Below are 17,580 nucleotides of genomic sequence, written 5' to 3'. Positions count from 1 at the left end.
TGTCTGAGACCAGATCCTCAGCGGCCATCTGACTCCATTTTTGCAACCCTGAACTGTGATGACTTTATTATAATCTCCCTTTGTCGTCACTGCCAAGTCCTGGTGCTTCGCAATTTGCAAAACACACGGCGGCACACCTGCTCGCTTTGGAGCCGTGTTCGCCGTCGCAGCTGAGGTCTGTTTCACGTGCTACACCTTCTACCTGCCTTGCTCTCGGCTCACCTGGGTTTTGTGAGGTCTCCTAGGACCAGACGGAGTCCAAAGAGCTGGGTGACCTGCAGAACCACCTGCCCTTAAACAGCGCTACACATGCTCCTCCACAGAAGACGTCCCACCCAGACGGCTTTGGGCAGCAGCCCCTGCACAAGTAGGCACTAGAGTGCTGTCACAATACCACTTTCCCAGGACAGGCGTGCCAGCCTGGCTCTAGTAGATATTTCATTTTCATTGCTTTTCTTTCCCCTTATGAGAGGTCTAACCAATTTCTGGCACAGTACTTTTCTGCTTTAAAAATTAATTTTAAAAAAATGGGTCCCGGGTCACATTTTCCCCGAAAATCTGGCCCAATATTAGGTTTACTCATGGTTAGGGGTTGAATTGTTTCTCCCCAAATTCATATGCTGAAGTCCTAACTCCCAATGTGAACTTATCTGGAAATAGGGTGATTGCAGATGGGATTAGTCAAGATGAGGTCATACTGGAATAGGGTGGGCCCTAATCCAACATGACTGGTGTCCTCATCAGATGGCCTGTGAAGACACAGACACACAGAAGGAAAACACCATGTGAAGATGAAGGCAGAGATCAGGGTAATGATTCCACAAACCAAGAACACTAGAGTGCCAGCAAGCCACTGGAAGCTGGGAGAAAGACATACACATGTAACATTTACATATATAACATAAATCTTGTTTACTATTTTCTCCTTTGGCTATACTTAAGACCAACCCTTAAAGTCAGGCACACTGGGCATTAGATACATCATTTTTCTTCTCTCCTGCCCACAGGAGAATCAAAGGCAGCTTAAAGCAGTGCAAAGGAAGGAGTTGGTTCTGCCTTTAGCCTCTAAGGGGAAGAGATTAAATTGAGAATACTCATCTCATCTGAATATCAAACAGTGCTGCAATTCTGGGGAATCAGTCTCCACATCGGGAAGGTGAATGCTAAGAGATGCTCAGAATCTGACTCTCACTTTAATAGTGTAATTCTTTGTTTCCACTCCTTAGGCATAAGGTGGATGGATTTTAAAAAATATTTATTTTATCTATTTTTTATTTTTTTTTTAATTTTTGGCTGCATCCGGTCTTCGTTGTGGCATGCAGGATGTTTTTGTTGTGGCACGTGGGCTTCTCTCTAGTTGTGGCGTATAGGTTTTCTCTCTCCGGCTGAGGCGTGCGGACTCAGTAGTTGTGGCGTGTGGGCTTAGTTGCTCTGCGGCACATGGGATTGTAGTTCCCTGACAAGGGATTGAACCCGCATCCCCTGCATTGGAGGGCGGATTCTTTATCACTGGACCACCAGGGAAGTCCCAAGGTGGATGGGTTTTAATAGTCCCCCGATCATCAGCCTTGGCAATGCAAGAGATTGCCTAACAGTATGTGTACCAACAAGTTAAGTTGTCCCCTGTGGGTTTTGGCTCAGTAAGGGGCATGTGCACTTTTTTTTTTGAGACAGAGTTTGGAAACAGACTAACTGATGTCATCGACAGCAAGGCAACCATCTTCGACTAATAAACAGAGCTAATTAAACCTCCCTGACTTGAGAAAAGACCCATGAAACCACAAAATCAAAGAACCTTTTATTTGAAAGTTTTGGGCTCTGAGGCTTTGTCAGCAATGTGTTTCATCACATCGTTGTGTTCAAGTTACTCTTTGATGAGTGGGAAAGCAAGAAGTGCTAGAGGCCTTCACTAACCTTTGCTGGACTGAGAAAAGCCAATGATTTGCCTTCTTTGGCTTATGAAGCAAGCGTTGTCCCTCCTGGAGACCAGCTCCTACCCCAGCAAGGGGCAGGGGGGCAGGAGGTGAAGAGGCCCAGGGCACAGGTCCCAGCAGGGTGGCCCTACCTGCCCAGGCTCCTGCTGGCTCCGTCAGGAGAAATGAGTCAAACAGACACTTTATGGAGGAAGAGCATGTATGCAAACACTGACTTAGGATTCCTCCTCCCTCACATAAGCAAATGACTGCTACCTGATGAAACATGTTGGGTTGATACTAATGAACTATGGTTTCAAGAGAAGCCAGCAGCTTACTGAGCACCACGAGCAGGAAAAATCCACTGCCTAAAGCGCGCATATTCTAACCTGGAAGAACTTCCTTCAGCCCGCAAAACTGGCATCGGTCCGACTTACCTCGCCACACCAAAATCCCTTCTGGCTATTCCCAAATATTCACTTTGAGTTAAAAATTCAGACATCTGTGGGCACCTGGAGGTCCCACCATCCATCCTGCGGGCACCTGGAGGTCCCACCATCCATCCTGCGGGCACCTGGAGGTCCCACCATCCATCCACATTTACAGAAGGAACTTGTTTTCAGCCACACTGGTGTTTAAGAGGAGGGAACATTCACAGCAGAGCCTGTGACTCTCAAAGAGAGGTGTCTGTCTTCCTCAGCCTCTGAGCCTGTGGATATTCCCCAAACGCAGGGGGACTCCTGTGCGTGAACTCACTCTGACTGGCTGCGCTGAGCTGGGATTTGCTCCAAATCATAATCCTCCCGGGCTGGGGCTCATGGAAACCTGGGGTCGGTTAAGCCAAGCCCACCCCCATCTTTGTCCCTTGGGCATCATCAGAGCACAGAGCAGCCGTGGCCATCGCTGCTACAGCAGCAAACTGATGCATCTCTTGTACTGGCCAGGTGTCAGCAGCAAGAGGAACCGGTGGCAGCAATGGCACCACAGAGACATCTTGGAGCAGTCAGCACCCGGGGTTTAGGGGTGAGCTTCTCCTTCTCTGGGCATGGTTCTGAGTTCCAACTTGTCTTAGCTACAACTCACCTCAAACTGACTTAGACAGTCAAGGGGGTTATGAATGTTGACTCGCAGGTTGAACCAAAAGAAACTGCCATTCTTCGCAGTGGTTATGAATCTGCCTGCCAATGCAGGGGACACCGGTTCGAGCCCTGGTCTGGGAAGATCCCACATGCCGCGGAGCGACTAGGCCCGTGAGCCACGACTACTGAGCCTGCGCGTCTGGAGCCTGTGCTCCACAACAAGAGAGGCCGCGACAGTGAGAGGCCCGTGCACCGCGATGAAGAGTGGTCCCCACTCGCCGCAACTAGAGAAAGCTCTCGCACAGAAACAAAGACCCAACACAGCCAATAATAAATAAATAAATAAATAAATAAATAAATAAATAAATAAATAAATAAATAAATAAAAGAAACTGCCATTCTTACAAGTCAACATTTGTAAATTTATCAGCAGTATTATAAGCTTCCGACCTGAAAAAATGCCCCATGATCTGGAAGAGAGGCATGATGCAGCAGCTTAGTCAGTGTCTCCAAGAACTCAGATTTTCCCAGTCCTTCCAATCTGCCTTTCGTGACGACAGGCTCATCCCCAGACCTCATGAGTCCCCACCCCAGTAGGACCCAAAATACCTCATGGTGCCAAAATGGCTGCAGCAGTCCATGACATACATCTTTACACCCTATCATCCAGGAGACAGCACACACAGAGGAGGGAAGGTGTTTCACTTTCCCGTGAACACTGGCAAACAGCTCTTCTGCCTCCTTGGTTCTGACAGAGCAAAATATCATCCCACTATGGCCAAGAGATGGAATTTTTTAGCTCAAGCAAATCTGGGTTCATACTAGATTTAGGAGTGGGGTCAATCCTACCCATATCACATCGCTGAGAATGACAAGGCTGGTCTCCTAAGAGTCAGATCTGGGTCGTGTTACCAGAAGCACTTGAACTGTGTTCCCCAGGGCTACAGTCCTCAGCTTGGCTCAAATAAATGTTTCTTCTATTCCTCATTATTATTATTCCTTTTTCTCCTCCACCACCTCCCTCTGTCTCTCACATGACTTCAGGAAAACAGAAGACAAGAGGCATGAAATTCCAATTTCCCTATCTCCCATCCTGGCCTCCTTGGCCCTTTCACAGTGGAAAACCCTCCTCCAGGGCTGAGCTCGCCCAGGGACCTGTGGCCACCAGTCAGCCCTTTTCTCAACCTCTGCCTATACGCAGCTCCCAGCATTTAAACATGTGTTCATATCTCCCACTTCTAAGTTAAAACAAAGCAAAAATCCCCCCACCCCCTGCCCAGCCCCTCCAGCTAATACCCCTCCCTGCCCTCCTCTCACAGCCAAGTTTCTGGACAAGCAGTCTCTCCCTTCCATCTGTGACCCGCTCCCACCCCTTCTTCTCCAGGGAGCTGCTCTCCACAAGGCCTGCCACGACTGTTCTGTTGCTGTTCTAGGGGAAGTCTTCAGTCTCAGTCTTGGCACACTGGTTCAGAGCACGGACCTCAGGGCCAGGCTTGCAGGAGTTGGGTCCCGGCTTTGTCACATGTTGGTGACCTTGGGAGAGTTCTCTCTCCGCCTCTGTTGCTTCATCTTTAACCCAGAGATATAGCAGGTTTCTACCTCCTGTGTGTGTTACAGGATTAGGTGAGGTCATAAATGTAGCACCCTTCAGAGGGTGCCTGGCCTGTGGCAAACCCTACACAGGTGTTAGTAGGGCAGCACCTGCTACTATCCGTGACCCCCGGGGGACACTGGTGATGCTGAGCGCTCTGCACGCCTGTGACCTGCCCTCTCCTGGCCCCCCTCCTGCTCAGCCTCCTCCCAGGCCTCCCCTGTCCTCACACGGGTCCCACCTTCTCGCTCCACACGTTCTTCCCAGATGATCCCAACCAATCAGTGGCTTCAGTGACCATCTGTAGCGATGGCTCAGCCTGTGTCTCCAACCTGACTGGAGAGCATGGCCACCACCCAGATGCCCAAGCCAGCCCCTTGGAACTCTTCCCACTTGTTCAAGTGTACCCTTGGGGCTTCCTACAAAAACTGACATATGGAAACTTCTCAATATGCTGGAGATGGATGGATGGTCTCTGGTTAAGAGATTCAGAATGAAAGTAGAGCGTCATAAGATTATTCTTAAGTCATAACAACAGTTGACTTCCTCTGAGCAGCATGAATAGAGAAGAGAAGACGGCACAAGACAGGGCCTTCGGGAGGACCCCATTCGGGTGGTGGGGGAGGGCTATTCCTCTGCAGGCCTCCTGGTCAACCCCACTGAGGCCAGTGCGTCTCCATCTCTCAGGTGGGGCTCGAGAGTCTGCATTTAACAGACTGCTGCTGCTGCTGCTGCTGGTCTACAGAACACACGTTCAGGAGCCAGGGTGCAGGCCTTGCTAATTTCCCTTAAAAATTAATACATGTATATTTTACCACAATGAAAACAATAATAGTACATAATGGATCACATTCAATAACGAGGAAGCCAAAAAAGTGACTAGAAGAAAAACAGAAGACAAAAGAAAAAATAATAATAATAATGAGGAAGCCTTTTGCTTTTTGATACGGACCGAGTTCTGCAATTTACTGTTGAGTGAAAAATATCTTTCCACTGTGATTCCACTTATCTATAGGAATGTGAGAAATAATTCTGGAAGAATATATATATTGAAATGGTAATCACAGGTATGTTTAGCTGGCCATCAATTAAAATTTTCTTTTTATAGATTTCTGATTTATATGTCATTTCATTTTTCTATTAATATATATAAAAGTAATACTATAATTTTAAAATTCCCATTTTGAAAAATTTAAATACATAGAAATGTATTCATAAATACATGTATTTATTCCTAGGCTTAGGCACCTGCTCTTGGCCACCCATATAATCTCCAGATGGATCCCTCTAAACGTAAATCAGATCATGTGTGTTGAAGCCAGGCTGGCCTCCTCGTTCTTATTCAAATGTCAGGCACCCTGCTGCCTCAGGGCCTTTGCACTTGCTATCCCTGATCTTGGGGATGCTTTTCGTGAGAAATTTGCATGGCTCATTCCCTCACTTCTTTCAGGTCTCCACCCAGATGTCTCCGATTCACAGAGGATTTCCTAATCACCTAATTAAAATCACACTCCTCTTCCCTTTAGAGGGCCTGCTTTACTCTTTTCATAATACTTTTCACTGACTGATGTTCCACGCATGTCTCTTTATTTACCCGTTATTTGCACACCTCCCACCAGAATGCAGCTTCCCGAGGGCGGGGACTGCGGCATCCTGGTCAGGGCTGGGTCCCCAGGCCCAGATGGTTCTGGCTCATAGCAAGAGCCCAATGCATAGTTGGGGGATGGATTTTAGGCAACAGTTGTGAAGTGAAGAGGAACACTTTTTCCTTCATTCTTACACTTATGTAACGAGTGGCTCTTGATCTTTGGGGAATAACAGACCCCTTAAGAATTTAAGAAAACTTACTAGTACCCTTCTCAGAAAAACATGCACATGAACAGGACATTTCATGTAATTTCTGGGAGTTTAACAACCACTGGAGCTGCTTTTTAAAGTTGAAATCAGCTGCTCCAAACTTCAAGTGCCACTCATTTAAGCCTAATTGCTATTCAGCTGGGCCAGAAGTTACTAGAAAGCTCTTTCCTTTGGGTTTCTCCCACTAACAGATAACTACTGCTGTCACAGGATGGCAGTTGATTATGAGAATGCACATAACACCAACACACATTATAAATGAAAATTTACAATTTGAGCTTGAGATGGGTGAGAATAGGCTAGATTCAGCAGTATAAATTATAGTAGGAGCTCTATCAACCTATCTCCACTGAATCTAGTCACCAGATTGTCTCTTTCCTCATCCTTTGAAATACTTAACCAACGCCCATGACACACTGATACGCTCAACTGAGTCTGCCTTCCTGAGTGCCTGCACATCCCAATTCTAACTAGTTAAATGTAGGTTTATCAGTTGCGTTAGTTCCCAGTCTGCTTATCGTAGCTGTATCTATAATTGCAATTACAATATTTAATTGAATGTAAGGGACCTGTTCTCAAAAAAAACACTGGACAAAAGAATGAACATTTGAATGAACTTAAAAAAAACATGATGATGACGTTCCACTTTACCCGACTTGGAGTAATCAACCATCTAACCATACAGTTAAAGGGGCTTCGACTACATTCTAAAAATAGGAAGAGGAGACAGGCGACCCAAAATCAAAAAGGAAAGAAAGGAAATCCTATGAGCATTATGGAATTAATTTTTATAAAGATGTAATGCATCAGAGCTGTTTTGGTTTTCCCCTGGCATGACTCAGCAAACTGAGGAAGAATAGGTCTTCTGTAATCCCTCAGCGGGGGAGAGCTTTAAACAGAAGAGGGGCACAGGTGAAAAGGGCCACACATTGGCTCTGGAGGGAACAGGTTGATGAGAAGAGAAATGAAAGGGTTATGGAATCCAGTTTGAACTTGAAAAATAGAGAACCAACCAAGAAGGGGCATAATGCCCAGGAGAGATGATTCTGAAAAATAACAAGCAATGAAGAGCACTGGAGATAAAGGCAATGGTCAACCCCATGATTTCCCTAAAAGGATCTTGTTCTAATATATGAAAACTTTAGCCAAAAACATTGAGAGATGCTCCTAGTTGTATCTGCTGGGAATTCTCCTACGAGTTAGTCAGTGTTTCAGTGTCTAGGGGTAAATCAGTGACCAAGTTCACACCAAGAGGAAAGAGAAATATGCTTTCTCTAGTTATTGTTGGCCTCAGTGGTAAGTCTTGAATGCTGAAATAATCACTGTGTTCCCAGGAGGAGAGTGTCACTTGGGGCCCCTAAAGCCTACAGGTTTTAGTTAAAAGGAAGGCTTTTAGGGACTGGGCTTACTGCCAAGTAAACTTTACCAGCTTGGAAGAGTCTACAGGCTCAGGTCTGGGGCAGGTTTGCTGAAGTCATGAGATACTGCAGCTCAGCAGAGATAAAGAGTAACTAGCAGAAGTTAATCAGACTCAGCTCCAAGAGCATAGAACTTTCCTGACCTCTGGGTGTGTAACCAGCCTTGCCCTCCTTCCTGTTTGCAACTGATAACCTTCCACCCTCCCTCGCCCTCCATTTTTGGACAGGCTCCAAGGTCAGGTACTAACCTAGCCTCACCAGCTAACAGGATCCGACATGCTAAGAATATCAGGGGCTTGTCAGATAACGTCTTTCTCCGCCTCTTGCCACTGCTGAGAAACTACTAGAGTCTAAATGCACCTGTACTCCATCCAATATACGAAACTGGGAGCCAGCCTTCTGGCCGCAGTTCTTAAAGCTCAATATCCTTACAGGCTGAGGAACAGTCTGCCAAGTGCCTTCAGCACCACCTTGGACTTGGTGTTATCGCCAAGGCTTTTGGCCAAGAGTGATATCAAAGTGGTGTCTTAGTAAAAATAATCCGATAATGGGAATAAGATATTAGAAATAGAGATGTGAGATGGGAGACCAGCTAAGGGACTTCAGTTTAGTTAGTTATTAGTTTAGTTATTCGGTTAACAAATAGACACCTCCTATGTCCCAGGAACTGGACAAGCCTTAAAAGATACACCATGGAACAGAAATAACAGCATGGACAGATCCAGATGGGAAAAGCCAGGGAGGATTTGCAGCAAAAATTTAGAAGAGCTGAAGGCCTGAACTAAGGCAGTGACACTGGAGGTGCAGAAGGGAGATGGATTTGGGTAGAGAGTAGACAGACCATTAGAGCTATTTCTTATTTTTAATTGCAAAAGTCATACACTTTCATTCAAATAATATATGAGGACAAAATATAAAGTAAAAAAGCAAGAGTCCCTTCTCTAGCTCCACATCCCACATCTTACAGGAGGCCACTTGTAACAGAGTGCTGATTTCAGGAAGTGATGTTGTGGGTGGGTGGGATGTGAGGAACTCCCGCTGCTGGCATGAACTGGGCGGACGCTTCTAAGACAATGAACACGGGAGAAGACCGATTTCTTGGGGGGAGGGGATGTTTACTTTGTGCTGAATTTTTAAAATAACTGCTTTATTGAACTATAGTATAATCCCACACCATACAGGTCGCCCATTTTAAATTATACAGCTCAATGTTTTTTAGTACATTCACGGATATGGGCAACCATCACCATAATCAATTTTAGAACATTTTCATCACCACCAAAAGAAACCCCGTACACATTAGCAGTCACTCCCCATTTCTCCCCAACCCTAGGCAACCACGGCCTATTCTGAGCATTTTATATAAATGGAATCATACGGTATGTGGCCTTTTGGGACTACTTTCGAAACAGAGCGGGACCCTATGGTCCTTGTCCCCCCCACCATGTCCTCAGCCTGCCTTTTGTCTGTGGAAAAACTTTAGCCAAAGAATAAGTTTAATCAGAGAAGTGAGAAAGTGCAGAAACAAAGGAAAACAGTCAAAGGAGACCAAATGATAATAGTTTAGTCATTAAGCATAGTCAAGAACCTTTAGCTCCTCCTTAAGGGCTATAGATAATATTCTGAGCCATATCCTGTGAGCTGTTTTGCAGATACCGAAGCCCCCACCAGGGCGAGGAGGATGACCACATGATGACCAAACTGAAGCCATGACAGAAGCTGCCACAATTCCGAGAACTGGCCTCAAAGAAATGGGGACAAACCCTGGAACTAAAGATTAACCGTACTTAAAACAACCAAGGTGACGCTGATCAGACCACCACATTACTGGTTTCAAGATGACTGTCAGAACAGACTGTGCTGTTCTGCTCCCTCCCTCCCCCTGAAACTCCCCTTTAAAAGCCCCTGTCTCCTGAGCAGCCATCAGGAGTTGGTTCTCCGACAGTGGTCCACCCTCTCCCTGGGCTGCCGGCCTCCGAAATAAAGCAACCTTTCCTTTCCTATCAACACTTGTCTCTCAAGAATTGGCTTTCGAGCCTTGAGCAACCGGACCTGGGTTCGGTAACACTTTCACTTTGCATACGTTTCCAAGATTCATCCATGTTGTAACACGCACGGTACTTTTTGTTCTCAAATAATTCAACATTGCATGAATATAACACATCTTTTATCCATTCATCTGTTGATGAACAAATACTTGGGTTGTTTCCACTTTTTGGCTACTATGAATAATGCTGCTGTGAACATTCATGCACAGGTTTTTGTATCAGTACCTGTTTTCAATTTTCTTGAGCATATCGAATTTTGGGGTCATAGGTAACTCTATGTTTAACTTTTTTTTAATTGAAGTATAGTTGATTAACAATGGTGTGTTAATTTCTGCTGTACAGCAAAGTGATTCATTTATACATATATATACATTTTAAAAATACTTTTTTCCATTATGGTTTATCATAGGAATGTTTTTTTAAGGAACTGCCATGTTTTCCACAGTGGCTGTACCATTTTACATTCCCACCAGCAATGCACAAGGGTTCCAATCTCTCCACATCTTTGTCAACCCTTGCTATCATCAGATTTTTGTATTATGGCCTTCTCAGTGGGTGTGAAGTGCTATGTCATTGTGGTTTTGACTTTCATTTCCTAATGACTAATGCTGTTGAACATCAATTCATTTACGTGCTCATTGGCTTTGAACATCTTCTTTGGAGAAGTGTATAATCAGATCTTTTGCCAATTTTTCAAATGGGTTATTATTTTTTATAGAGTTGTAAGAGTTCTTCAAAATTTCCTCATTAAATATGATATGCAAATATTTTCTCCCACTCTGTGTGTTGTCTTTTCACTTGCTTGATGGGGTCCTTTAAAACACAGAAGTTGTTAATTCTGAAGAAGTTCAGTTTATCTATTTCTTCTTTTGTAGTTCGTGCTTTTGGTATCATTATCTAAGAAACCATTGCCTACTCCAAAATCGTAAAGAACTATGCCTATGTTTTCTTCCAAGATAATTATGAATCTTTTATTGTTCTTGAACTGGTTAACTGAGAAAACGAATGTGAAAGTAATGCAATTACTTATATATTAAATATTTCCATCTGACAATACTCAATGACTTCTTCCTGAAGAGCTATTGACGTGACAAGCATAATCATAAAGGTGAAATATATTCAGTTTACCAATAAAATATTAGGACAATGAAACAAGAGTTTTCAAAGTTGTTGAATGTTCACCACAGGATAAATGTTACTTAAAAGTATCAGGTAAATTCTTTCTACCAGAACTTCTAATTGTTCAGTTATTTCTAGAATTCCCCCATGGCTCCAAGAATATTAAAACAAACAGAATTTTCTTATCTAAAAATGACAATATGTCATTTTAATGGTTTCTTAAATTAATTTGGATTGAAGGTGAATTTTTTGCAATTGCACCTTTTGCATCGTTTTTCTGGAGGACCTACGCTGCAGACACAAGCAAATTCGTTTCACTTGCTTCTTTCTTCTTTAAAGGGAATGATGAAGGTGGAGTCAACCCACAGCCCCACCCCTGGAAGTATAACTGTTTCAAGGCCAACCTGAAACCTTGAGTCAACTTCAGCTTGGTCCTTGAGATGCCAAATACCACCAGATGTGGAGAGACCACCCGTGGGATCAGAAAGACCTGCTGCCCACCCACCCTCCTTAAAACAACTAGCCTTTATTTAAGAAATTCTACTTCCAAACTTCACATGGGCTTTGTTTGGTTCATAGTGAATTTCATGACTTATGGGATTCTTTGCGTCACCTGCCTTAGTAGGAAAAAGGAGTGACTAGGTAGAGATACCTGGGCATGAGGCAACAGTAGAGAGAAGCAGGAATACAAGGGTTACCTATTTCTCCATTTTTTAGGACTTTTCCTGACAGGTGCATCATTCCCACCTACAACTGGGGCTTCATTTTCTATCTTGATGGAAATGTTCACATTTGACATTCAAAAAACATATAAGACTGTGATTTAGTTTTACAACTTACATAATGATTTCGTGATCGATGAACTTCTCAAACATCTGTTGATCTTTTACAAAATGTGCCTCCAGATGAACCCTCTGCCCCTCCCCCACTCACTACGGGAATCCCTTATCTTTTTCTACTGTTTCCGAGACTGACGCCAAGCTTCCTGCATAAACATCTTCCTCGCCTGTGGCCCCTCCCCCAGCCTGCCCAGCCTTTGTGCAGCTGGACGCAGCAGACATAGAAGTCCAGCCCGATCCCCACCACGATGTCTTCTCTTCCATGCCTGCTCCTCCCAGGAACTTGGTAAGGCTCGCTGAGAGCAGGGACAATATGAAAGCTTGTCCTTGCTAAGGCCGACGGCACAGGAGTGGACCCTGATCCCTGAGAGCAATGCTGGACTATCTCAAGTACCAGAGCTCCCCACCCTGATATGGAGCCAAACCAAACTGGGCCTCCAGATAAGGTGACAGTGAACACACACGCAGTCAGAGAAAAGCAGAAAGGAGCCTGGAGGCTGGGTCGACCCAGCCTCACAGAGATTTCTGCACACGGACAGGACATGGCTTTTAACTGTAAATTCGCAATTATTGTACGATTTGCTTTGTTCAAATTTCACACACCAAGTATCTCATCCAAATTTAAAGCAAGCTCTTCTCTAAGAGATCCAGATGGGGGGCATGCAAACATTCACTGCACGTGTGGGCCAGGGAGAGGAGTGCAAGCTTGGTGGTCATTTCATTCCAAGCTTCAGAGGAACCTGCAGAGCCCCTGTCTATGGCGCGGTGGGGTGGGGGAGTGGGAGAGGGCAGATGCAGAAACGCTCACCAGGGCACTAATTTCTTGCCTTAATCCCTTTGGTTATACTGTTTATTTCCAGACACACCCTTCATAATGATGCTGAAAACCACGCCCGGAGCAGTGAACCGACTGCTCTCCTATCTTAGAGGAAGAACTGTGGAACTCGACATGGATATCCTTGATACGGTAGCATCAAAAAGCAGAGTGAAGGTCCCACAGTCATTTTTATTTAGCTACTGACCTATCCATGATTACACAGTCATGACAGCACGTTACAGCAGAGCCTGCTGACTCATCTGTCGATGTATCAAAACGCAGAGGGATGTGTTGGGCACTTCAAGTCCATTACAAGAGGCATGATTTTGTTCCAGGCTTATGTTTATTAAAATCTAAACAAAGGATTCCTCTGCAAGGTATTTTCCCATGTGATAGAGACAGCTGCCCCACTGCCCTCCTACATTCGCTCTAACTTCCAGTGACAAAAAAGGCAGAGGGTGATACATGTCATTGATTATAAAAATCTATGCTCTGTAATTTAAACAAATTCCTTTCCAATGTGTTTAGTTATTTCTGAAGAACTCCATGGCTCGTCAGTCGGCTAGCAGGCCAATGGACAATCATCGCTAACTACAAAGTACTTCGAGTCTATAAATTCATCTCTCAAGTTTCGACATTTAAAGAAAAAAGCACTGGGCAGAGAATAATAAACAAAGACGGGATAACTGAATCAATCCACTGAATCAGTCCATACCAGAGTTCTTCATGGCCCATCACCAGAGCTAAATTTCTTCAAAAATCAGATTCCAAATGTCCCACAATCTCTTTCAAATGTGTGTTTTTACAAATTAGGGAATCACCATTTCTTTACAGGAGCACGTAAACAGTTTTCACCTCTGAAGGAGGGGTCTGTAAAACCTGAGAACCCGTATAACTGAGAATCTCTTCGGAATGACATGTTTACGCTGAGAGAAGGGACAGTGGTAATGTTCTCTCATGGTTCACAGGCTTTTGTTGATGTTGCTGGTGTTTTCAATCAAAGAAAAGATGGAGTATCTTTTCTAGGTCTTGCAGGCCACTTTCTCTTTTTATCATCTATATGATTGTTCAAGTAGAACAATTATTAGAAATCTTTAAGCTATTATTTCTGGGCCTTCCTTAATTTCCTTGTTAAAAAAAAAACTACATTGGAAACATGCAATACCTGATTATTCAATTAGATGAAGCAGCACAAGAAGAGATCCAAGGACACCCCTACTCACATCAGACAGACAACTTGGATGTGAAAGATTAGCACATTAAATGACTGCCAAATAATCAGATTCCAAACATTAAAGACAATTACATATCAAACAGACAGCCAAACACAGTGGTATGTTTTAAAAGATTGTGCCCACAATAAGCAAATGACATAGTGATGGAACATCAGAACAAAGCTGATGAATAAAAAGGCATACTCTAAAAGTTCAGGACTAGAAAGAACAGTTCTTTTCGGTTTGTTTTGTGTCTAATGTAGGAGGAAAGGAAAACAGGTGTATTCAAATCATTTTCAGGTGAAGGGTTCTGTCAGTTGAAGCAGTTAACGGTGGCTTCTTTCTCCCCAGACCAAAGCAGTCTTTTCTTCCATTGGCTTCTGAGAACGTGTTTAGTGTTCCGATGTGTAGAAGTGATACATCAGGGCTACAACCAGTGCTGAGATGGCTGGGATCACCCAATTGGTCCACCAGCTGGAAAGAAACAGCAGTGACGCTTGCATGGTGTTCGAAGGAGGGGACTCGAGACTGTGCTCCTTCTCTTTACCATGGAAGTCACCATGGCATGTTTTTATTACCTCTCTAACCTTTTTGGATGAAAAGGTAACTCTGAATTGCTGAAAGTGCAGTGAGTGCAACACATGTCCTGGTGTACTGGCAACTGGTCTGTCCTTCCAGCCTTATAAGAAAACTAATGTCCTCCCAGTTCCATTTAGATCTGTTTCTATGTACTTATACAAAGAGCTATGTATCACTCCCCCAACAGATGCCACCTAGAACTAGTGACTTATCGAAAAGACATCAACCCTGGGTTATACATCACAAGTTCACGAAAGTGAATATTCCTAGCAGGTTTTATTCTAGTTACACCCATAAGTGAAGAATTGAAAATGGCACTGAACTGAGAACCAGAAGACCAAGGTTCTCATTTCAAGAGGGCCATCAGCAAGCTCTATAGCCAAGGGCAAATCACGTCTCCTGAGCATAAAGTTAAGGAGTTTGAAGCATGGGATTACTACGGTTGCTACTAGCACCACAGCTCAACATTCTGTGATTTTGTTTTGAAAATCTACTCTTTACATGTGTGTAGTAGGTTTAACGTGTTAATAAACAACATGCCCAAATTATTTAATCTGTGGTCCACAGATGTAAATTCACAAAAATCCCTAATTTACACACTGTTCAGTCCTGATGCATAGAATTTTTGATCTACTATAAATGACAGATGATATCAGGGGCAGGGTTAGGATGATCTTCAATACAGATTTGAACCTATAATTTCTTACAAAACAGAAATTAATGTATAGGTTTTAGAACCTGAATAAAGAGCTGGTAACAGCTACGTATATATTTTCTGTCAAAGTTTCTACCCTTTAATATTCTTCACATATCAACCCATTCAAAGATCAAGTTCAAAATAAAGATTTAAACTGCAAAAGGATTACAAGTGTAATTTGGTAGGTTTTCAGTTTCCATTTAGAAGGAGACTGACATTTCAGGGGAAAGCAAGAAGAAATAAGGAAATACTGCAGGGAATGTACCAGAACACCGACAGCCTGGGGGCAGCAAAATTTGACAGGGCGAAATTAATAAGCAGGACTGTGTAGCTTTGAGCTTGGGTCCACAAAAGATGTATATAATGGCAATTAAACAAGTCAGGATGGTAGAGCTGCCAAAAATGTCATTATGATCTTAAAGTATAATAAAGCAATCTAGTCCCTAGAACAAGTGATTCATGCTACACTTGGATTATTGGTTTCTATTTTAAGACCAACCTAGAAAAGGGACAAGGGAAAACTGAGCCATGCTTAGGGAGATGTAATCATGACAATTTAAGAAACTGACCACATATCAAATGAGGAAGGAAATGAGGAATGTCTGCCTGGAGATTAAAAGATTGCCCGGGCCACGGGACTGCCACGGGGGAACAGGAGACTACATTCGTTCTGTTCCTTAAGGTGGATGCAGCTGGAGGGTGAGCTCCTGGGTCGCTCTGAAGTGCCCACGGTCGGAGCTGTCAGACAGTTGCGGAGGGAAGGCCCTGGGTGGTCTGGGTGCTAAGTGGAGATGACCCCTGGCCTGTCCACTGAGAGGCACACGGTGGGAGCTAGAGCAACAGCGGCGCCTCGGATGAGGGGACAGGCCCCCAGTCCAACTCTGATTCTAGGAGCCTTCTGACCACAGTAATGCTCTTAAAGAAAACTACCACATACCTGGAATTAGAATCAATAGTAGTAATAAGAGTTTCCTGAAACACAAGAGAAAAAGTAAAGTAAGTTAAAGGGAACATCTAAACATTTATTCAATTGACTAAAACCTGTTTTAAAACAAGATCACAATAGTTTATTCAATTCATTCTTCTTATTCAGTGCATTCTTCAAAAAAAGTTGAAAGGGAAAATTATATCATAAACTTCTCACCTGAATACCTAATTTCACCATTTTTTCAGAAGAAAAAAATTAGATAATTTGAAAGAAAATGTTAAAAATAGGTTACCTAAAATATTCTGCACATCTAAATACTTTAACATAGAAACCGAACACAGGTATCATTTATACATACACAGAACCTATCACTGTCTTTAAGGTTTCATTATCTTTAAGTTTCATTCTTCAAAAGCATGAATGAAATGTTCGATAAAAACATCAGTTACTTCATCAAATCTCATATGAAGTAAAAGTGTACCCAGATTATATAAAAAGACATGCCAACCAAAAAGAAAAAATAAGAAGTATCATTTAAATTATAACAGTCTGGACCACCTTTCCTGGCCTTCTTTAAGTCTGTCAAGAAGGCTCTAAAAAGACACTGGAGGCCTCACAGGCTGACTTCACACTGTCACCCACCAAGAAACCTTCAAATGCCACGGTCTTTCACAGCTACAGCCTGTATTACTTTCCAGCACTTTCTGAGAGGGGTCCTTCCTGTCAGTACCATGAAAATGAACTATGGATGGCTCTAGGAAGATGCATACTTCCCCAAACAGTGGGGTAACTAAGGCCTAGTGAAATGTAAGCTTTTTCGGGCTTAAAAACTTGTTAAGAAGCATTCTTTTGAAGCGCCACACCAGCAGAAGTATTAGTGCCTCAAAGAAAGGTAGCCAGAAATAAGGCAGCTTCACAGAGAGTTCTATCTCTGTAGTTTCCCAAAACACAAGATAAAAAACCGTTAGCAAAACAATCAGCGATTTGCAGTGAGGCAGAGCTACACACAGCAAGGCGAGTTAAAGACATTCCCGTGAAAAGGCAGAAACCTTCCAGGAAGAGCAAGCAAAGCAGTTATGAGACCCACCAACCTGGTAACATGGCCTTTAAGATTCCTGACACAGGAGGAGGGAAAAAAATAGTCATTTAAAAGAAAACTTCAGTTATTATCTTTTTAAGCAATATTAAATCTTAGAGACTACAAAAAGTATTCGTAACTACTGCAAGATTAGGTTTCAAATTTCGTATAGATGAATAAAATTAATAAGGATTACTAGAAGTAACTGGACAATGAGAAAATATTATTTAGCTATTAGAGACATATAAAGAAAGACATAATCAGTTCTGAAACAAATGCAACAGTTCATTTAAGGTAAAATGTTATTGTCACACTAGAAAGCTAAGCCTGAAATAGTAAACAGAAGGCAAACACGGATCTGTTATTTTGTTATACTGAGCACATGCATTTCACCAAACATGCT

General features: G+C 43.3%; 1 protein-coding gene and 1 long non-coding RNA gene across 6 annotated transcripts in view; one reads left to right on the top strand and one right to left on the bottom strand.

The window, feature by feature from the left end:
- The window catches only part of CYB5A (cytochrome b5 type A), a 79,831-nt gene that overhangs the window by 38,042 nt on the left and 24,209 nt on the right, over window positions 1-17,580 (bottom strand). For 4 of the 5 annotated variants that reach the window (XM_082355320.1, XM_082355319.1, XM_082355321.1 and 1 more), the window contains exon 4: window positions 16,109-16,143. In XM_082355320.1, the coding sequence (XP_082211446.1) occupies window positions 16,109-16,143 (35 nt within the window). Of the gene's footprint in view, window positions 1-13,005; window positions 14,370-16,108; window positions 16,144-17,580 lie in introns of those variants that run through there. The other variant, XM_082355323.1, reaches the window with a different exon arrangement.
- Window positions 4,321-13,867, top strand: LOC309611205. Its single transcript, XR_014234392.1, has 2 exons — window positions 4,321-9,659; window positions 9,697-13,867. It is a non-coding gene; the product is annotated as an uncharacterized lncRNA (long non-coding RNA).

The sequence above is a fragment of the Balaenoptera borealis genome (genome assembly GCF_965194805.1).
Source record: "Balaenoptera borealis genome assembly, chromosome: 14".
Classification (NCBI taxonomy): Eukaryota; Metazoa; Chordata; class Mammalia; order Artiodactyla; family Balaenopteridae; genus Balaenoptera; species Balaenoptera borealis.
Note: the sequence above shows the minus strand (reverse complement) of the source record. Positions and strands in the feature narration are given on the sequence as shown.